This window comes from Myotis yumanensis, unplaced genomic scaffold, assembly GCF_028538775.1.
Source record: "Myotis yumanensis isolate MYYU_CA2020_CCGP unplaced genomic scaffold, mMyoYum1.0.hap1 SCAF_14, whole genome shotgun sequence".
NCBI classification, from domain to species: Eukaryota; Metazoa; Chordata; class Mammalia; order Chiroptera; family Vespertilionidae; genus Myotis; species Myotis yumanensis.
The window spans coordinates 27,123,265-27,146,336 of NW_027223765.1; the positions used below are offsets into that span (position 1 = coordinate 27,123,265).

The 23,072-nt window shown below is 37.4% G+C and overlaps 1 protein-coding gene across 13 annotated transcripts in view; it reads left to right on the top strand.

The window, feature by feature from the left end:
- Window positions 1–23,072, top strand: part of CEP63 (centrosomal protein 63) — a 42,351-nt gene that overhangs the window by 6,931 nt on the left and 12,348 nt on the right. For 9 of the 13 annotated variants that reach the window (XM_070433450.1, XM_070433456.1, XM_070433445.1 and 6 more), the window contains 8 exons: window positions 1,987–2,055; window positions 2,997–3,174; window positions 10,473–10,568; window positions 11,382–11,504; window positions 13,862–13,975; window positions 20,706–20,939; window positions 21,174–21,313; window positions 22,098–22,232. In XM_070433450.1, coding sequence (XP_070289551.1) covers window positions 2,012–2,055; window positions 2,997–3,174; window positions 10,473–10,568; window positions 11,382–11,504; window positions 13,862–13,975; window positions 20,706–20,939; window positions 21,174–21,313; window positions 22,098–22,232 — 1,064 coding nt within the window. In that variant the 5' untranslated portion in view covers window positions 1,987–2,011. Of the gene's footprint in view, window positions 1–1,986; window positions 2,056–2,995; window positions 3,175–10,472; window positions 10,569–11,381; window positions 11,505–13,861; window positions 13,976–20,705; window positions 20,940–21,173; window positions 21,314–22,097; window positions 22,233–23,072 lie in introns of those variants that run through there. The other 4 variants (XM_070433446.1, XM_070433457.1, XM_070433447.1 and 1 more) reach the window with 4 other exon arrangements.

Below are 23,072 nucleotides of genomic sequence, written 5' to 3' on the forward strand. Positions count from 1 at the left end.
TGAGTAATAGCACTTTCCTACATATTTAATAAATAACCATGTCTAGTTATCAGGAGGAAGCTAGTTACCCGGAACATTTAACTGGCTACTAGAATCCCATGGAAAAGCTGGAAGAAACCTTGGAGATTATAGTTCAGAGTCCTCATTTTACAGATGCAAAAACTGAAGTCCAGGGACACAGCTAGATAGTTGCAGAGCAGGATTGCATCCTGGGTTTTCATCTGCATGGAACTGGGTGAAGCCTGCCCTGCCTCTCAGTTCCCTAGAGTGGGAATCTGGGCTGTATGGTAATTGACCATATCATAGTTTGAAAGAAAGTAGAGTAGAACATGAAAACCTTTCTCTCTAGGTTTTTATTTTGTCTAATGAAGGACAAGCCAACTAGAAAAAATGCTCTCTGTCGTATTTATGTATGAATAGTTTAACACTCCTGATAGAACTTTAGAAGTAGATGCAAATAACACAGTGGCCGTATTTTCCACTTTTCTCATTCTCCTCTGTGCTTTCAGGAGAATTCCTCTGACTCTACATTTTCATTCTGGGGAAAGAACATTTTTGGTCATTTTTTTTCTTTCCATACAGGATTATTAATTCCTTGAAAAGGGCCATATCTTTCATCACTATATATCTAGTGGTTAATGCACCATTGAATTCTTTGTTGAATGAAAGAATCCTTAGAGAAATAGAATTTTTAAACAGGGCATTAGGACAAAGAGGCAAAACCTCCACACCACAATATTTTGGAATTAACTAAAGCAGCGGTTCTCAACCTATGGGTCGAGACCCCTTTGGCAGTCGAACAACCCTTTCACAGGTGTCGCCTAAGACCATCCTGCATATCAGATATTTACATTACGATTCATAAAAGTAGCAACATTACAGTTATGAAGTAGCAACGAAAATAATTTTATGTTTGAGTCACAGCATGAGGAACTGTATTTAAAGGGCCAGAAGATTGAGAACCAATGAACTAAAAGATTAACTCAGGACTGAGTCTTTGAAGGTTTAAGAAAAAAGCATTATTTCAGGGGTGAGAAGTGATTTCACATGACTAATATTTTGAAGATTTGTGATAGTAGGGAAAAACCTACAAGAGGTATTACTAATCATGGGCACTTCTGAAATTAAGGGCGGTCTTTCCTCTCTCCTCATCTTTCTTTATGGTATCTTTCTCTTTCTATGACAGTCTCTTCTGTTTCCCTTCCCTTCTTTCTCTACCCGGCCCTTCTCTAGTTCTCCAGCTATGACCACTTTGCATAGGGGGATGGGTAAAAGGGAGGGGAACTGACGTAAGTTCAGCCCAAAGCATCTAGCACATGCCCTGTTGAAATGCTACACTAAGCTCTGGAGCTGCAGGGATGAATAACATTGGCTTTCTGTCCTTGCGGGATGGACCGTAAGGAAAAGGATGTATTCCACTGTGAAGAACCTGTTAAGGACTAGGAAGGATGAAGTGTGGAGGAGGGCAGCTTTCAGGGGAGGGAGGGTCTTCTAGGAAGCTGCCAGGGTTTGTCCTCCTGAGGTTGAGGAGGCTATCCTGTGATGGACCAGGGAGTTCAAGCTCAGGGCATTGAACCTGTTTATAATATCTCAACCCGCCCCCCCCAAGCTACACCTTTTCTCTTGCCGTGTGTGACCCCTAATTTCTTATGCATGGGGGTTTATGTCAGTGTCCCTCTGATTCCAGCATCCCACCTCCACCTCTGGCCCACTCTTACGTTAGAAAGTAGGCATACAACAATGAGGCATTTGATTTCAGGCATGCAGGGAGAGTGTCAACAGCAGTTAGATCCCTTTAAATCATTTTGTTTTAGTCTGAATGTATTTTGTCCTAATATTTTTGGAAGTTATATGCCCCTACAGTCATCGTAAGAAGCACTGCATTTTCTCATTGTTATTTGTATGTGTTCATTCACATTCTTGTCAGTTGGAATGTTAGAACTTAAAAAATGAATTTTCTCCTGACTGATATTTTTCCTTTTCCAGTTGCCAAAACAAAGGGGATTTGGCGATGGAGGCTTTGTTGGAAGGAATACAAAATCGGGGGCATGATGGGTAAGTTTGCTTTTGACCTTAAGCGTCTCACTGAATTTAAGCAGCGTATTTGAGTGCTGCCTCTGACCATTTTGTGCTTTGGATACAGAAGCAAAAGCGTTGAACCAAAGCTAAGCTGATTTGTGTTGTTTGTGAAGAGCGTCTCTCTGGGATGTTGGCCTCATCGCAGCCTTGTGAAGCTGGACGCTTGCCTTCATCCCTCTTTACATTTTCTACTCTTAAAAAGCAAAAGTAGAAGTACAGAGGTTTTGTGACACTAAGAGCAATGTTTTTTAAAAAAGTATTTAAGCCTTAGTAGTTGTGGCTCTCTCTGACCACTCTTGGAAGCCTTTTTACATCCCTTACATCTGTGTCCACTTCTGTCTCCAACTCTGAAATATCTGTCGTCTCCTGAAACTTTGCAGGACATCAGTAAGTTTACGATAATCAGATAGGTTGCAGCAGGTTTCTAATAAGGTGGGAAAAATAATTGAAGTAAGTCTGACTCAAGGACGACTTTCTTGAAACAGCTCTTAAAAATGTATTATCATTTTCCCAATAGCCTAGCTGCTTCCAAAGCTTTTTATTTTGACTAGCTGAGACTGTGACATAAGCTGGCCGGGATTCTTCCTGAAAGCGTCCCTAAAATATTACAGAAGTGCTAGTTGTTGGTTGTCAAAGTCTAACTTACAAGCCAGACTCAAAACATCAATTTTGTCTTTGACCCCAAAACTTAGGCTTTAGGTTGGCTGTTAGAGGAAGATAAAATATTTTGTGGGATAAGTCATCACCTTAATATGAACATTAAAAGGAAAAGCTCAGAAGTCCTGTCCTTTGCTTCTGATAATTTATTTATTGGCATTGTTTCCCCCCAGGTAGGTTTATATCTGCTATATTTTTGCATCTGAAAGATGAAAAGCCACTCTGACATGTCTGTGTTAAGGGTCTGTTCTTACTTATAGGGGATTTTTGACATCCTGTGAAGCAGAACTGCAGGAGCTCATGAAACAGATTGACATAATGGTGGCTCATAAAAAGTCTGAATGGGAAGGGCAGACACATGCTTTAGAAACGTGCTTGGACATCCGTGAGCAGGAACTTAAGTCTCTTAGGAGTCAGTTGGATATGAAACACAAAGAGGTAAAGCAGTTGATTTATTCCTCTTTTTGATATTTTGACATTAAAGATATTTCTTAAATATTTGTTGAAGAAAGCATTTTTGTGTCTTTAGTTTCTATGTTGTCTTGTAATTCTAGTGGTTTCTTTTAGAAGAAAAATTCATTGTGAAAATACCCAAAAATATTAATATTTATTTCAATGGTCTTGTTACTTTGGTCACATATAATAAATACATATATAACTTCTTTATGAAAATGTGAATTGTGTCACATGATCTTTGTATAACCTCCATACTATATGTCTGTATTTAACATTCACTGAATTTAGTGAACATTGTTTATGGTCTCACTGTATGCCTAGCTTGAAAAAGTAAGCCCAGAATTCAATAATTTGCCTCTTTTGATTAGATCTAAAACAAAATTCAGAAAACCCTTTTTTAAAAAAATTATATTTGCCCCTGTTCAAAATTAGGGGAAAAGAAAGAACAAAGGAAAATAAAAATTACTCAGAATCTCACCACCCACAGTTTTTGGTGGTTTGGGGGAAAAGTTTAATATTTGCTGTTAGCTGGTACAGTAAAAGTCCACTGACTATTGGAAGGGAAGCAGAAAGCATTTATGTAAATGCAAGAATTGCCTCTGAATTTCTGGCATGGATGGCAATCTCAGAAGGATTAGAAGAGTTGTAGAGAAACACTGGTCCCAAGCCCCACTCTGTGTATATATATCTCCAAGTCATTTATTGTGGTATAAACCCATGAAAGAAATTCCTGTGTGTGTGATTATGAGAACATTTAGTCACTTTGAGGCTGTTTGAACTTAATTCTGTAGCTTAGTTTGGATGTCAAGGGCATTATTGCTATTTTTTAATACCGTAAAGAGAAATTATAGGTTCCATGTTAAGAATTTGAAGATTACAGGTTTGTCCTGGCACATAAAAGAAATTTAGAATTGTAGCTGTCTGGTCAATTTGCCGCTTCATTGAATGGGCTGCTTAAAGTAGATTAATTTTCTAGAACTAAAGTGCTTTTACCAAAAACTAGTAATGGGAATCTGTTCCATAGTTTGTGAAATTGTGTTGAGCCCTAGCCAGTGGCTCAATTGGTTAGAGCGTTGTCACATACCCAGAAGGCTTCGGGTTGGACTCCTGGTCAGGGCACATACCTAGGCTGCAGATTTGATCCATGCAGGAGGCAACAGATAGATGTTTCTCTCATGTTGATGTTTCTCTCTCCCTCCTTCCCCCACCCCACTCTCTCTCAAAAGAAAAAAAAAATCAATAAACATATCCTGAGGTGAGAATTAAAAATAAATTGTGTTGGCAACACCATGTTCATATTCTACTTGGAAGAGTAAATGACATAAGAACTAGAAAATAGGGCTGCAAGTTTTTTTCATTCGTATCTGTTTGCCATCTTAGAAGCAGTTAGTCCTGTGGTATAAACCAGTGCTGCTCAGGTGATGGGCCCATGATGAGATCAAAATCTTGCAGCAGAATGTCAACCAGTGCATTTCGTCCTTCACTTCATAGAAGGTTTTGCTATAGAAAAATGTCATTTGCACTAAACTGTGTGTTTGGTGCCACAGTTGATTTACATTCTGCCTCAAGCTCCTGGTACCTGCTGGATTGCTGTTGTGACTAGCGCCAGCCCGTCTGCAGGTCATCCATATGTGGAGGAGTACTAGTATAAACAGCCGTTTTGTAAGTGGATGCTTTATGACTTCTGATTATACTGTTGGGACTGGGTTGGTTTTCACGGACATTCTGCTGCTGTTGCCTTCTCATGTTCCACAGAGCAGGTAGACTTAATGAAATGAGTAAGGAATTTGGAGTCCTGGCTCTGCCTCTTTTCAGCTGATTGGCCTTGAACAAGTAATTTAACTTCTCTGAGCCTGCTTCTTCATGTGTAAAATTAGGATGAAAACCCTAAGTCCCAGTGTTGTTGTGAAGATTGAGTTACTGTTTAAGAAAGCACTTTGAAAACTATAAATTGTATCTAGAATCAGTTATTTCAGCTCTTTTGTCACCCATGATGACCGTTTCAGACCTTGGCTCCCATTTCTCTATCTATGCCGTCCCTCACTCTCAGCATTTAACCTTTTTTTTTCACCTTTTAAGAAATTTAAATATTTTGAGTGCCCACTATTAGCCAGACCCTGGTACATTAATAAAATTAAACAATATTTTTTCATTTAATATTTATATTTGCCATGTATAATAAATACAAAAAAAAAAAAAAGATTCTACAAGTCTCATAGAGGAAAACAGAAATTATCTGTCCAACCCCCGAACCTGGGATTTCTGCTTCTCTGAAGCAATCATTTCAATAGCTTTAACTCTTTCTTTTGTATTCTCCCCATGTTTCTAAGTAACATTTTATACTCACATATCCTAGTTTTCAGGCTTAGCTATTTATCTAATGACTTTCTACTATGAAAATTAAGGGTTTTTCTCTCTTCCATGCAATTTCCACTTCCTCATCCTGCCAGGATCGTATGTCTTAATTTTTGGTTAAGCTCAGTATTCAGTATTTACGTCATGAAGATGGTGTAAATATTACTCACAGCTGAGTCAGATAATGATAATTAAACTACTTCTTGTATAATTTTTTGTTTTCTGGGAATTAATAATTGTCTCATTTTCATTTGCTTTTTAAAAATGAACCTATCATTGATTCTTCCCAAATTCTCTGATACAAATGTAAGTCTTAGTGTTTTCAGGCATATCAGGTAAAGTATTTTCCTTCTTTTTGAGTTGCCATTCTCAAATATGATTAAGTGACTCTCTAGACTAGCAGTATAGCTTCATCTTGGAAACTCTCTTCATTATTATTCTGGAGCTTTTATACATTTCTTCATTTTGGTAGAACATACTTTTATATATCTGAAGATATCTTTATTCTCTTTTCACATCTGATTGAAAGTTTGATTGTAGAATTCTGCTTGAGAAGCAAATTTCACTCGGGATGTTTTTAGTTAAATGTGAATCTTTCAGACTTGAACATTTGATAATGGCAGACTAGGCAATTTGGGCCAGTTCACCTTCTGAGGACAAGTACGTTAGATTAAAAAAAAACAACTGCTTGAAGTAGAGTGCTCACAAGATAGTGAAGGCCAGGTCTAGGCTGGTCTAGAGGTCCACAGAGGTGAGTTCCAGGGTTTGAGGCAATTATTAGCTGAAACTAGAGAAGGCAGTTGAGAGGATAGAGACTGAATCGGTTTTTTAAATAATTTCAAGGGGTTAGGAAAATAAAGGATTTGATGTCTAAGGTGGCTCTGAATCCTTCCTCATTTTCAGTCGGAAACCTGAAAGGAGTAAGAATGGGCCAGATGTAGAACAGGTCCTCTTCAAACTGCTACCAAAGTGCAGACTCTCTGTCCCAGCATCTTCCCGTACACCTAGAGGTTGCTGGTTCAATTTCGGGTCAGGACACCTACCTGGTTTTGGATTCGGTCCCTGGTTGGAGCATGTATGGAAGGCAACCAGTTGATGTTTATCTTTCCCTCTCCATCTCGCCCTTCTTCTTTCTAAGCGTGTCCTCTGGTGAGGGTTAAAAAAATCTCTGAACTAGTTTAAGATGATCCTAGAGTGCTACTGTCCCCGCAGGCAGCTCGGAGTGCTCGGGCTTCTAGGAACCTGGAAAAAAACAAACTTACATTTTCTCCAAAGGAAAGGAAAATCACCATTCTGGGTCTTGAATTATTTCTTCAAATAAGTTTGCAGATATAATGCTTGATAACCATTGAGATAGTAACCTCAGACATATAAGAAGACAAGACAACAACAATTTTAAAAAGGAGGGGCAATAAATTATAGAAACTGATCCAAGACAAATCTAGATATGGGTACTATTATGCTTAGACTTTACAGTAGTTATATGTACTGTGTTCAGAGAGACAGAAGATTAGATCAAGCAATTGAAAGAATTGGAAACTAAAAACAACCACAATGAGTATTGAGAAATAGAATAATTGAAACCAAGGTCTTAATTAGTAAACTGGAAGATGGCTCAAGAGAAAATGTTTAGAATACAGAGTAGACAAAATGATAGCAAATATAGAAGAGAAAGTAAATGAAAGAGGATACAGTGAAAAGGTCTAGTATGACTGCTTTTGAATCTCTGAAGGAGAAAAAAGAGGAAATGGGCAGAAGCAATATTTGAAGATAAGTTGGCTGAGGTTTTGCCAAAAGTAAGGAAGAACTTGTATTTAAGAAATCCAATAATCTCAAGCAAAATATAAGAAATATTTACCTAGATTGAAAACTAAAGACAAAGTAGAAATCTGAAAAACAAAGAAAAAAATAAAACCAAAAAGATTATCTTCCAAGATAAAAAGACATTATCTACAAACAGTTCCTAACAGTTGACTTGTCAGCTAGAACAGTGAAAGCCAGAAGACAATAGAATGTTATCTACAAAGAAATGACTTGTTTCCCCTGCCAAACCAGAAATCTATACCCAGAATAAAAATGAAAGGAAGATATTTTCAAATCAACAAAAATTGAGAGAACTTGTCACTGACAGACCTGCACCAAGGAAATACTAAAGAATGTTCTTCAGGCAGAGGGAAAGTGACCCCAGATGGAAGCTTAAGAGATTAAGGAAGAAATGAAAGGAAGTAGTAAATATGTGGGTAAAGCTAAGTGAATATTGACTGATATAACAACAATAACCTTTTCAGTTAAACATATGTAGGATTATGATGGCATTTAAGTCAGGTTTGGGATAAATGGAATTAAAGTATTTCTATAGTCCTTGGGTTGCCTGGGAATTGGTAAATCTACTAATTAACATTAGATTTGTTCAATCATAGACACGTTTTAATCTTGAGAGAACCATTAAAAATACACATTAACATGTTAACAGAGTATGTATCTTCCAAGCTATAGGAGAAAAATGAAATAAGACGTTATCAGTTCCAAAGAAGGCAAGAAAGGAGAGAAAAAGGAACATAGAGTTTATTAAGTACAAATAACACTCAAGATAGAGATTTAAATCTGAATAGGTCCATTCAATGTAAATGCACTAAATGGCTCAATAAGAAGATAAAAATTGTCCAACTGGATAAAAATAATTAAACTCCATTATTTGGGGTTTACAAAGGTACAAAGGTACAAAGTTGAAAGTAAAAGGTAAAATAAAATTATATTTCATGTAAACACTTTGAATAGAAATATTATATAGGTATATTCATATTAGAAAAAGTATACTTGAAGCAGAAGCAATGAACATTACTCAGGTGAAGAGAAATCCTTCATAATTATAAAGTACGAAATTTCAGTACATATAACTGCAGCAGACATTCTTTGTGGCCAGTACCACATCTTCTTTGCCTCCTGATTTCATCTTGGCTATTATGCATCTCCTGTGCACTGCCAGCATCTCACTACACTGGGCTTCTCTCTCTGGAGCCTTGGAAGTGTGGGGATGTTAACACTCACAGGGCAACTTTTAAGCAGTGGAGGAACTGGAATCTGTGCATAAATTCTCCAGCTTACCATCCTTTAGATAGAGGGACAATTCTGAAACACGTTCTGTCTGGTTCCCTGGTGAGTTCCCAAGTGTGATTTAGCCGCAGCTGCTGAACTGCAGAAATCCACTCACTAACACACCTCTTTATTCCTTCCCTGGGTCTCTCTTTTCATTTCCCCACTGTGCTAACTGGGATCACTTCTAATTACTTGCCCCGAAGTCCAAGTCTCAGGCTATGTTTTGGGGGAACTCAAACTAAGACAGAAAACCCCCTACTAAATTTGTAAGTATCTAATAAAACAGTCTTAAAAGAAATTTCTTTCTTTCTCCTTTATCTGTATGGAAAAAGACGCAGAACTACAAGGAGAAATAGAATAAGTGACAGTTGTAGCTGGGGATTTTAACCTGCTTTTCTTAGTAACTGATGGAACAAGAGACAAACATCAGTAAGGATATAGACTTGGCCTAAGTTATACATACAGAACATTGCACAAGAGGACTGTGGAGTACACGTTCTTTTCTAACACAAACAGAACTCCTTCCAAAACTGACCATTTTCTGGGCCGGAAAGTAAGTCTCAACGCTCAGAGTATGGTCTCCGAACATAGTGGAAACAAGTTAGAAGAAAATACCTAAAAGTTAAAAATCCTTTGAAATATATTTATAAATGTTTTTCTCAGTTTATTTGCTTTTTAACTTTATGGGGTTTTAAAAAATATAGAAGTTTTGCATGTTTACATAGTCAAATCTATTCTTTTTAAATGACTCAGTTTTAAGCTCAGAAAGTTTTGTCCTACCCCAGCAATCCAGTAAATATTCACTTAGATCTTTATTAAAGAGTAGTTTTATCTTTTCTATTTTATTAGCTACATTTAATCATTCTTCTAGTTTGAACTTCAGAACACCTTTTTCAAGTTAAAAAAAAATCCTAGAGTTTTTTCATTGGAATTGCATTAACTTTTTGTTCTTATAAGAATTTTTTCTTTTCTTTTTTTTAAACTGAAGTATAATTGAGCTATAATGTTATATTAGTTTCAGGTGTACAATGTAATGATTCAATATTTGTATAAATTGCAAAACAATCACTGCAGTAAGTCTGCTTAATCTCACCATCATACATAGTAACAATTTTTTTTGTGATGAGAACTTTTAAGATTTTTTAAAAAATTACCATTCTATATCATATTTGAAATTACTCCTGATCCTCATTCTTCCTCTCCGTCCTCACTTAGATGAAATTCTAACTGGAAGAGAGGTCAAGAAACATAGATGGATATTGATGGGGGTGATGGCTGGGCATGAACTAGCTGTGGCGGGTATCAAACCATTTGAAATGGGTTAGGATAATGTCCTTGCTCTGGTTTGTAGAACTGATTTCTCTGAACTGGGATACATGGTAAAGCAGGTGCAAGTCTCCAACTATCTTTTCTGTCTGACATTACAATTTTGCATTTTGATTTAGAAAACTTATTCTTGATGTCTCAGATTTTTTGTTTGTTCAATATTCTTAGTTTCCAAGGCTCTTATAACTTTGTATCTCTTAATTTTTTTATGTATTTTTTTTTTTCTTTTTATGAAAAGGGTTAGGGAGAATAAATCAGACAGTGAGAGCAAGTTTTCATCTAAACCTAGAAATAGAACAGAACAGTTGTTTTCAATTTTTCTTGGCAGTGTTATGGATCATTAAGTAATTAGATACTTGACTTAACTGAGAAGTGGGGTAATATCATATACAATTGAGAATTTGTGTTTACAAATAAGTACAAAGGTTATTTTCTATTTTTATGTTTCAGGGATATTGTTTCAATGCTAATAATGAACAATGCTACCACCTGTCTACTTGTAGGTTGGAATGTTGCGTCAACAGGTAGAAGAAAATGAAAAAGTCAAGCAGGAGATGGCCATGGACTATAAGCAGGAGTTAAAGAAACTACAAGAAGAAGTGAGATTTGATTCTGTTAGGAGTTGTATCATTTTGTCTCTTTAACCTTGATAATTTTGTTAACAGGCTAGTTTTACTTGGTAAAGTGGAAAGTATATATTTCATGGGAGGAACGGGGGCGGGAATTGATTTCTCTGTTCTTAAGTCCAGGCAAAGAATCTTGCCTAATTATATGTTTGATACAACCTAGAACAGAGATTCTAAAATGTGTTTCTCAGTTGAGTTCCTGAAAGAAATAGAGCTATTTTTGTATAATACTGTGACATATTGATACCAAAAACATACTAAATATTATTTTTGAGTTAAATCAGTTACTAGATTTTAAGTAATGGAGGATCTGATGCATTCAGAAGCATTTTGGGATAAATAAGAGAAGTAAAAAAATTCTGTTGACTCAATTTTATTCTTCAGATGGGAAAAAATTACTTTTACTTAATTCCAAATTACTTCTCTCCTGCTTACTATCAGTGTCCCACAGGAGAATGGCTCAAGAGCCACAGCCTCGCTGCTTTTACTCGGAGGCGGGATGAGTTGTGGGGCTGTTAAGTACAAGGCTTTTGTAATCACAAAGTTTTGTTAAGAAAAATATTTTCCCTTTATTCTGTCTTTGACTCAATGTAGTTCTTCTCTAGTATTTATGTTTTCTATGTAGATTTGAGTTGTTTTGTATTTTAATTTGCAAAGCAAACATGCTCTTAATCTACTTTCAGTAGTACTACTTAGTGCTGTTCTTGCTTTCACAATACCAATTTGTTCCACCACCACTGTTTACAAATTCTTAAATTTTAAGTCTAGAAATAACTGTGTCTACAGTTAGGCAGACTGAAGAGAAGTTATGAAAAACTACAGAAAAAGCAAATAAGGGACTTCAGAGGCAATACCAATAATCACAGGGAAGATCGATCTGAAATTGAGAGGTTAACCGGAAAAATAGAGGTACGTTCACAGTACTAATTTCTTCTTAGTGATTGTCAGCCTTCTTGGAGTAAAGTGCTATTTCTAGTAGCATTGGTTTCTGAAATCAATTTTCTACCATTTCCAGGATTGCTGCCAAGCTATTTCAAGGTCGGGGGTGATCTATGCATCCTATCATCATATGGTTCCCTGTGGTTGATGGGGTTACTAGCTACCAGTAATTCTCCACAGGGCAGTACCACCCTTCAAGGGCATTTGGGACTGTATGCAGACATTGCTTTGGTTGCCAAAATGACTGGGAGTGAAACTAATATTTAGGGGACAGGGACCAGGGACACTAAACATGCTGGGAGCTGTTCCATAAAGGAAGGATTGCTATACCCAAAATGCTAATACTGGGAAACATTGACCATCAGTTACTAGCAGTCTTTGGTGGGCAGTGTCCTTGTCTTTCTTACTGATGGGAGTAGGGGCTTAGTAAATGTTGAAAGCCCACGGCTCTTCTGTACGGAGTACTCTGCATATCAGATTGTTTACCCTCAGTTCCATTTAGATATAGTAAACCATTTACCTCCCTCTTTGCCGACCTCATTGTATATTGTATGGAGTCCCTGAAGTCCTTAAGGGACGTGGTGAGCTAACATTGCCAAGAGTAGATGAAGGAGCAGCACGGGGCTGACACTCTTTCCCCTGGAATCTGCCATCCCCCTCCTCTGCCTCTGCCATTGGTTCTCCAGTGCAGCTAGGAACCACCCAGGGCCCTCTTCAGGCTCCCAGAGATGCTGATCCAGTGGTATGGCACAGGACCCAGGAATCTGCATATTAACCAGCTCCCCTAGCTGATTCTAATGTGAGAAACATTGATCAACATCTTTGTATGATTACTTACAATGTTTCTACTCAGAGCAACCTATTAAATGACAATGGCCAATGTATTATTACTACCTAGAATTACAGTTTCTGTTCAATATTCTTCTACATCTCAATATTTTTATACATTTGAAGAGCTTAGAATCTGAGGACTACAGAGATACTGCTTCCTCTCTGGCTCTCTGCAGTGAAACCTGGACTCCCCCGCTCCCAAGTTCCTCATTACTACTTCCTGACCAATCTCTTTTCTTTCTACCTCAAAAACCACATTTTTGATTTTCATGTCATCAGCCTATATCACCGACCAATGTACATACAACCACAGTAGTCATACGATGAATGTATTGTCTATTGCTCTCACATTGAGTGGGGCTGGGATTTTTGTTTGTTTGTTTTGTTAGCTATTGTATCCCTAACACCTGGAACTATACCTGGCATATATGATTGAATGAATGAATGAATGAGCAATGATCTGACAGTTGGTTAACAATAATTACCCCAAGCTAGTATGAGACTTCTGGAGGACAGTAACAGGAAGACTGAGTTTTTATTCCCTTTGATTTGCCCTGTTTTCATAAATATTGGGCTCATTTTCTTGATCATGTAACTCAAAGTTACTATTGATCTATCATTAACTTTAAACTGTTTGCTTTGGGTTATCATATCTGTTAAAATTTGGTACAGATTTCTCTTGTTATTCAAGTCTGTGCAGTTGTTCTGTTGAGATAGTAAAAATTTGTATTTGAAAGGATATTGTGTTATCTGGATCTGTTTGGTTCCTGAGTTTTTGATACTGAGAAATAAGAATTGGGCTACCAAAGGACTTACCTGGAAATTTATTTGAATCTGTTCAATTCTGGGTTTGGATATCAAGACTTTGGATAGCGCCCTGGCTGGGTAGCTCAGTTGGTTGGAACATCATCCCATACTCCAAAAGGTTGTGGGTTCAATTCCCAGTCAGGGCACATACCTAAGTTGTGGTTCCATCCCAGATAGGGGTGAGTATGGGAGGCAGCTGATCAATGTTTCTTTCTCACACCGATGTTTCTCTCTCTCCCTCCCACCCTCTCTTTCTAAAAATCAATTAAAAATATCCTCAGGTGAGGATTAAAAAAAGAGAATTTGGCTAGCAAGGGATATCTGTAATCATATTTTGAAATTTTAGTTATCTTAGCATCAGTTTTCTGAAAAGTCACTAAAAAATTATAACTGCCTTTAGGTGGCAGCAAATCTATGAAAATCTCCATGAACCAGTATTAGCCTCTGTGTTTCATTCTCTTCACCATTAGAGTGTTAAATTTAGGAAGACAGATATCCAGACACACAGTATGTAAGGAATTCAGTATTACTCTACAGTCCTATCAGCTAAGTGAGTAATGGGGCTCCTGCTGTGGGGAAAGGTGCATGTGTACCCAGGGATGTGGGGGAGAATTAAAGGAAAAGTGAGTCTGTGAGGTATGACAGCAAGGGGAAGCACTTAGAAGTTAAGTACTTAATTGCCTCTTCAGGAATTTCGTCAAAAATCACTGGACTGGGAGAAGCAGCGTTTGATTTATCAGCAACAGGTATCGTCTCTGGAGGCTCAAAGGAAAGCTCTGGCTGAACAATCAGAGATCATTCAGGTAGGATGTAGGCATTTTAAAAGAATTCGAGGCAGAGAGGTTTTGATTAAATTAGAACTGGCTTGATGTAATTCTCGTGTGCTTGCCCACATCCACTGTGTCCTCATGCCCGCTTGCTCCTTTGCCTTCTTCCCTGGCTTCCTTTCCCCCACTCATGCTCTCTCTCTTGCTCTCTTACTCTGTCAACTTCTTGCATTCTCAGTCTCGCTCTACTCTCACATTCATGTTCGTTCTCCTAATCTTGGTCTCCACCCCTCTTCCTCCACTTTTCTCTTTCTGCCCCTGTTCTCTGTCTTTGTGTCTCTGGCTTACTTGTTCTGGCTGTTGCTGGCTGTGTCTTGCTCTGACTCTGGTAGCTGGGGCACTTTGGCTGAGGTACCTCAGCTGGGAGCTTCAGCAAGTCTCCCTGTGAATACAAGTGCTAAGTATTCACACTGCATTGATGTGCACACTCATAACAAGCAGTATCATTGTGGCAACAGAAACACTTTTTAGAACACTGGTACAAACTGTTTTTAATGAAGAGCTAATGGCTTAAGCAAAACCAAAATATAGCCACCAATTTAGGAATATTTCTTTTTGGGACAGTTTGTTTGCTTTTTCAATTAAGAACTAAGAAAATAATGGGAAACATTAAAGGAAATGAATATTTGTGACCATCTATTATGTGCTAGACACTATCCAATGCCTCTTCTAGATGCAGTTCTCTAGAATATATAGTTTTATGTTATCTGTTTTATATGATAATCTGTCGAGATTGGTAATTATCTGTTTTATACAAGGAGGGAATAGGCTGAATAAGAGAACTGGAAGGAAGCTTTTTTTAAAAAATAAAAAATAATCTGCTTATTCTCTGCTTCAAGTCTCAGTAATTTTTTTAATATATGTATTTTTTTTTAATTGAGGAAGGGAGAGGGAGGGAGAAACATCGATGTGAGAGAGCATAACATCAATTGCTGCCTCCTGCATGCCTTCTACTGGGGATATTGCCTGAAACCTGGGCGTGTGCCCTTGACTGGGATGGGATGAGAATCAACTGGCAACCTCCTGGTGCATGGGACAACGTCCAACTGAGCCATATTGACTAGGGCAATATATTGGCCTTTGACTATCCCCCTGAAGTATCAGCCTGCCAATAAACTACCACCGATGGCTCTGCTGTGAGTATCTCCATTGAGAATGGCAGGAGGGGCTCACAGCAACCTCAGGGAAGAAATTTGTTTTCAAAGCTGCAGTGAGCTACATAACCAGAACGGGCCAATACAATCCTGGATGTCTGGATCTGAGTTTTTTGACCTGAACTAAAGCGCTAAACAAATACACATAAGATATCGTTATATTCTAATTGTAGCCTTCAGGTTGGCAAAAAAGAAAATTGAGCTTTTAATAGTTGTCAATTATTCATCTATAGAGTGTACTTATTATTGACTGCAGACCCTTTATTTTCAAATTACTATTGTGATTACTCTGCATAATTAAAACTTTATTGTCAGTAAAAATGAGATTTTTAGGTACCAAAATTCAGCTAGGGCTAGAATAATAGGCCTTTTTAAAAAGCCAACATTTGTTTTCTAAGGGCATTTGAATTATTCTTCTCATACTTTTATTTAAGTTAAAACATGTTACTTATATTTCTCTTTCTCCCTTAGCAAACCAACCAAATGAAATCTTTCTGTGATTCAGTATGTAGCAGAGCTGTATGGTCCTCATTTAAGAAAAACAAACTTTTAAATAAACTTCTGTATACCATTATCCAGCATTAATAGTTCTCATTTTGCCAATTAAAAAAAAATTGTGGTAAAAAGCACGTTAAAATTTGCCATCTTAACTATTTTAAAGAGTATATAGTACAGAAATGTTAACTACATGCAGATTGTTGAGTAACAGATCTCTAGAACTTTTTCAACTTTCAAAAAACTAAGATTCTGTACCCATTGAACAACTCATTTGCTACTCTTGTTTCAGCCTTCCCTACTTTTATTTCTGGCTGGAATATTACAAAGTTTGTAACAGACATTGTCTTTTTTTTTTTTTTTTGGCTTTATTATTATTTTTTATCTTTAATTTTTTTATTGGCTAAGGTATTACAAATGTGTCCTCATCCCCCTATTAACCCCCAACCTCTCCCCAGCCCCCCACTCATGCTCTCATCCCCCTGTTGTCCCTGTCCATTGGTTTGGCTTATATGCATGCATACAAGTCCTTTGGTTGATCTCTTCCCCTTACTCCCACCCTCCCCTACTTTCCCTCTGGGGATTGACAGTCTAATCGCTGTTTCTCTGTCTTTGGATCTGTCCCTGTTCATCAGTCTGTGTTGTTCTCTATATTCCACAAATGAGTGAGATCATGTGGTATTTATCTTTCTCTGACTGGCTTATTTCGCTTAGCATAATGCTCTCCAGTTCCATCTGTGCTGCAACAGACATTGTCTTATTTCCCAACAAAAAGAATTTAAAAAATCATGCTTTTAGTATACCAGTATCACATTATCAGAATAAATAATAACTTCTTATGTAATTTAATATCCGGTGTGTTCAGATTTCCGTAGCTGTTTTTTTACAGTTCTATGCTCAAATTGGAATCCAGTGAAAGTTGACACATTGCATTTTGTTCATTTGTGAGTCGCTTTGAACAATGAGATAGAAAATCTGGGAAATTAGATAATTAGGTATCAACATATTTCCCCCCAATTTTAAAAAAATTATTGATGTAAACTTTTTTCTTACGTTTCTTAACATTTAAAAGTAGAGCTCAGAATACCTTCTCACACTTTGAGTTATATATTTGCTTGAGTTCTTTTCTTTTAGTCAGCTATTAAAATTACATAATACATGTTCATTTTAGAAATACAAGAAAATGTAGATGAAAAGAGAATTAAATAAAGTTAGCTATAATTCCATCCTTTAGAGGTTTACTGTGGTTAATATTTTGGAGTTAATTTCTTCCAACCTTTCCTATGCTTATATGCAGTGTACATTGCAATCATACACATTTGGTAGAAAAGCATGTGCATGTATCACAAGAGAGGAATAGTTGCAAACTTTAAAATTTACCAAGAATGGCAGAATGGTAATTGTTGAAGATAGGTGATGAAATACATAGGAGTTCATCATCTTATTCTCTCTGTATTTGTACTTTGAAAAATTTTTATAAGACATAACTTTAAAACATAGAGTGCTTACTCTGTGACAGACTCTATGCTAAGCTCTTTATAATACAGTATTTTATTTTCACAAGTTGAAAAGTTTTCTTTTTAAATATGATATGTCAACAAGTGTGTGGTCTTAATGATTGCATAGAAGTTCAGTCTGCCATTAAATGTACTATAATTTATGTAACCAATCCCTTGTTGCAGACATTTAGTTTTTTACTTTTCCACTCTTGTATATAGTGATTGTTGGGAGAACATCCTTATATAAATATTTAGGAGAACATGTTTACTTATTTTCTTAGGAAATGGCCCTAGAAGTGAAATTGCTGCATCAGAGTAGTTGTACATTCTTAAAGATTTTAACATACATTGTCAAAGTGCTCTCAAAGATTTATTGATACAGACTTTCACCAGCAATATTTAAGAATGTCCATTTTCTCACACTTTTCAATATTAGACACTATTACTTCTTTTAATTTTCCCTACTTTTAGGCTTGTCTTTGCCAGTCTGTTGGGTAAAAAACAATGGTGTCCGATTATTCATTTTAATTTGTATTTCTTTTTTTTTTTTTTAAATCTTTATTGTTCAGATTACATTTGTTCCTCTTTTTCCCCCCCCCCCCATGACTCCCCTCCTCCCAGTTCCCGCCTCACCCTCCGCCCTCACTCCCCACCCACTGTCCTCATCCATAGGTGCACGATTTTTGTCCAGTCTCTCCCCGCATCTCCCATTCCTCTTTCCCCCCCCAAGAATAGTCTGTCCATTCCCTTTCTATGTCCCTGATTCATTATAATCACCAGTTCATTCTGTACATCAGATTATTTATTCACTTGATTCTTAGATTCACTTGTTGATAGATGCATGTTTGTTGTTCACTATTTGTATCTTTACCTTTTTCTTCTTCCTCTTCTTAAAGGATACCTTTCAGCATTTCGTATAATACTGGTTTAGTGGTGATGAACTCCTTTAGCTTTTCCTTATCTGTGAAGCTCTTTATCTGACCTTCAGTTCTGAATGATAGCTTTGCTGGGTAAAGTAATTTTGGTTGTAGGTTCTTGCTATTCATCACTTTGAATATTTCTTGCCACTCCCTTCTGGCCTGCAAAGTTTCTGTTGAGAAATCAGCTGACAGTCGTATGGGTATTCCCTTGTAGGTAATTGAGCCTCTTTCTCTTGCTGCTTTTAAGATTCTCTCTTTGTCTTTTGCTCTTGGCATTTTAATGATGATGTGTCTTGGTGTGGTCCTCTTTGGATTCCTTTTGTTTGGGGTTCTATGCGCTTCCTGGACCTGTAAGTCTATTTCTTTCACCAGGTGGGGGAAGTTTTCTGTCATTATTTCTTCAAATAGGTTTTCAATATCTTGCTCTCTCTCATCTTCTGGTACCCCTATAATTCTGATGTTGGTACGTTTGAAGCTGTCCCAGAGGCTCCTTACACTATCTTCGTCTTTTTGGGTTCTTTTTTCATTTTGCTTTTCTGTTTGGGTGTTTCTCGCTTCTTCGCATTTCAAAACTTTGACTTGATTCTTGCCCTCCTCTGGTCTGCTGTTGGGAGTCTGTATAATATTCTTTATTTCAGTCAGTGTATGCTTACTTTCTAGATGGTCCTTTATCACACCATCGAGGGTCTCATTAGATTTCCTGTACATCTCATCAAGTTTATCGACAGACTCTAGAAGCCTCTTGAGAGATCTCAAAAGTGTGGTTCAGAACTCAATATCCTCCCTTGATAGTTTTGTCCTGTTTCTTTTCTCCGCATTTTTTACGCTTTCTTGGTACACCCCCTAGTAGTCTTTGTGCACAGTCTTGTTGTAGTTAAGCCCTGATTGTTGTAGTTAATACTAGAGGGATTTGACCACCAGGCTGACCGGCTGTGAGAATCAGCTGTGTGGAAAACTTCTGTCCTCTGGGGAGGTGCTAATCTAGCCTTTGCCTGAGGCGATCCAGCAAATGGCTCTGCGCAGGGCTTGGGCAGGGCGGGATCAACAGGGCGGGTGGAGGGAGCAGTTATGGCTGCTCTCAGTCCCGGTCCTAGAGGCTCTGCTTCTCAGAACCCCGGCCGCCACTGCAAACCTTGGAGAGAAGGCTGCCCTCAGATTCCAACTGATGCCGGACAATCCCGCTTCTCCTGTCTGAGTCTGAGTCCCTAGAGACTCGCCCGGATCTGGAGCCCAGAGTCTGAGACTCCCTCCTGATTGAAAACGACAACTGCGCCCTCAGCCACCAGCCCACTTTGTGCGCGCACCTCGGTACCTTTATATTTTCCACACTGCGCCTCTTCTGAGCTTCGGTATGCTGTTCTCTTTCCTTCTAGTTGAAGAGTCTCTCCTCAGCCAGCTTTCCTGTGGTTCTGGGTGATGTCTGTTCCGTCTTTTAGTTGTATTTTTGAAGTGGTTGTTTGCGGCAGCAGTCTCTGGTGTTTACCTATGCCGCCCTCTTGGTTCGGTATCTGTATTTCTTTAATTATGCATGAGATTGAACATTTTTTCATCTGCTTATGGCCATTTTCATTCTTTTGTAAATTGTGTCCTTTGCTCATTTTTCTTTTGGGATATTTCTTTTGTCTTAGTCTTTACCTCTTTATATAAACTTTAGAATCAGTTTGTTGATATCCATAAAGTAACTTGATGGGACTTGATTGAATCCACAGTTCACATTGAGAACTGACATCCAGACGATATTGAGTCTTCCTATCCGTGAACATGGCATACCTTCCTATTTATTTATGAAATCACATCTTCTTTGATTTCATTCATCAGAGTTTTATAGTTTTTCTCTATAGACCTTGTACATATTTTGTTAGATTTATACTTACTATTTAATTTTTAGGTGTTCATATAAATGATATGTTTTAAATTCAAATTTCACATGTTCATTGTTGGTATGTAGGAAAGTCATTGACTTTTGTATGTTAACCATGTGTCTGCAACCTTGCTATAATTGCTTATTAATTTCAGGAGTTCTTTTAGTTGATTTCTTTTAGATATTCTACATAGATGATCATATTATCTGTGAACAAAGATAATTGTGCCTTCCTTCCCAATCTGCATACCTTTTATTTCCTTTTTTTTTTTTTTGCCTTATTACATTAGCAAGGACATCAGTGTGATGTTGAAAAGGAGTGGTGACAGGAAACAACCTTGCCTTTTTTTTCTTTATTTATTTGTTTTTTAATTCTCTTTTATTTTTCAATTAGAGCTGACATTCATTTTTTATTAGTTCCAGGTGTATAGTATAGTGTCTAGACATTTATATAATTTATGAAGTAATCCCCCCAGTAAGCCTAGTACCCACCTGACACTATGCATAGTTATTACAATATTATTGATTTTATTCTCTATGCTGAAGCTGTACAGTTTTTATAGTCTTTATCAAGTCGAGAAAGTTTTTATCATGAGACGTGTTTTTTTTTGTTGTTTGTTTGATGGTGCTTTTCTTATATCGTGAATGGTTATATTTTTGATGAGCTGATGCTTCATGTTTTTATGAAAGTAAAACTCAGTTTCATTTTAGTTTTCCTTATTTATTGGTTATTCTTTTATCATTTCACTTTTACCTATTGGTAATCTGTGTTCCTAGGCTCAGCTTGCCAACCGGAAACAGAAATTAGAGTCTGTGGAGCTGTCCCGCCAGTCAGAAATTCAGCACCTGAGCAGTAAGCTCGAGCGGGCCAATGACACCATCTGTGCCAATGAGTTGGAAATAGAGCGCCTCACCATGAGGGTCAATGACTTGGTTGGAACCAATATGACTGTTGTACAAGAGCAGCGGCAAAAAGAAGAAAAATTGAGGGAATCTGAAAAATTGTTAGAGGTGTGTTTTAAAATTACTCTAATTGGGGGAATGTGTGTATGTATGTTTCAAGAGAATAATTAACCTAGAACTATTTCAAAAATCTGGTTTCTTCCCTATTCTGTAGCTGATGGATCAGATATTGCTAGTCTTATTAATATTGTGCCTGTTAAAGAACTTACAGTCTGATTCCCTGGTTCTCTTGAAATAGAAAAATTGTAATAACATCTGACTTTTTATCTGAGTATTTTGTAGGTTCTGCAGGAAGAAAAGAGACAGTTGAAGGCAACTCTTCATTCTCAAGAAAATGTCATCCATGAGACAAAAATGCAAAAGGAGACTCTACAAGCAAAATTAAGGGCAACCGACATTCAACACACAGTAGAGGTCATAAGGTATATTTCATCTTAAATATTAATCCAGTTTTAATGTTGCATATTTATTAGTATAAATTTGTGTTTGATTATATTATGGGTTTTCTTAGTTTTAATTTCTGAGTTAAATTTTTATAAAATTTTGTGTGGTTAGTCTTTTCTGCCTTCAATTTGGGTCCCTAACCTAAAGACTATGATGTTTAGAAAGTTAGGAACCGCTTGGTCAATCTGTACCCATGACCAAACTCCAAAGATGGAAGGAATTATAGGCCACATCTCTTGGAAGGCCTCCCTTCCTTGGTAGATTAGGTCATAATTATTAGCTGTTTATTATCGATAAGCCAGCTATTGAGATGGCCCTTTAAAAAAATTCTAAAGCTGGTTTTATTTCTGAAATGAATTACTGCTGTGAGTTTGCATTGGAAAGATATAGAAGGAGCAGTGCTCCCTTGGCTTGATTTAACTCTGGTGCACATTTCTATTCTTGCCAGAACTCTCCAGTAATTTTCTAGTTTCTTTGACTCAAGGTATCAAGTGTTAACAAAGTGATTTTTGTCATTTTGTCTTTTCCCCTTGAAAATCAGGCCAAGTTCCAGTTGGGAAAGGAGTGAACTGCTGCCAGCGTTTTTGAGAAATATATCTCTTGCCTCTTTACTCCCACAGTGTCCTTTTCCTAAAGAGGAGACAAACTGGAGTCCCAGAGAGTTTTATTACAAAGAACAGTTGGGAAATGTGAACGTGTTGCATGTTATTTTTGTTGGCAAAGATAAAAGGCCTTTAATAGTCCTCTTGTATTTCTCCATAGGTCACTGGAGGAGTCTCAGACGGAAAGGCAGTACACCACGCATGGTCAGGACTTAGATAACGTGCTCTCCCAGCTGGATTTGACCCACACCAGTGAGGAGCTTCTGCAGGCAGAGGTGACTCGTCTGGAAAGCAGGTGGATACTCGTATATACATTTCAGAAATGGCCAAGTCATTAAAAATGGTGTTGATCATCATATTGATAAAGTACTAATATAACAGTCAGTGAAAACACAATATTTTTCCCTCTAGCATCCACAAATGGCCTAACTTCTTATTTCTTTGAGAAAACAGAAGCAATTAAAGGAGAATTTCCTAATCTTTCTGCCACCAAATGTACCAGTCTGCCTGCATCTGTGTCCATAATCTGTTGCAGAGGCTTAATTGATGGGTGACATGTCTGCTCCTAAGACTCCGCTTGTGTACTGTTCACAGTTTTTCTCTCCTCTTTTGCATCATAAAGTTCTTCGTCTCTGCATAAAGCATATTTCCAGTGGTATAAAATATGCTTTAATATTTCCTGTCTTGGGGGGAAAATTTAAACCTTCCTTTAATCTTATATCCCCGTCAAGTTACTTCCATATTTCTCTGCTCTCTTTCAAAACCAAATTCTCAAAAGGGCTGTCTGTGCTGACTGTCAGTACTCCTTCACCTTCCACCTACGTGGAGCCCCTTGCGTTATGCTTTCCTCTCCACCAGCCAGCTCGTGGAACTGCCTTGGACACACTGGACACGCGTGTTCCTTCCCTCTGTTCTGAAATGCTGTTGGTATTTCCCTGGGTGTTAATTTAATCCTGACTTGTGTCATTCCATGCTCAGCTCACTTGTATCATTGTCACACTGGTGAACTCTTGTTTGTCATATCGCTAGACTTTTTGACTGGGGAGAGTTTGATATTTTATTTTAAACACGAATCATGGTCATTTGTACACTAACATTTTCTGTATCTAAAAGGTAAAATATATAAACTATTAGA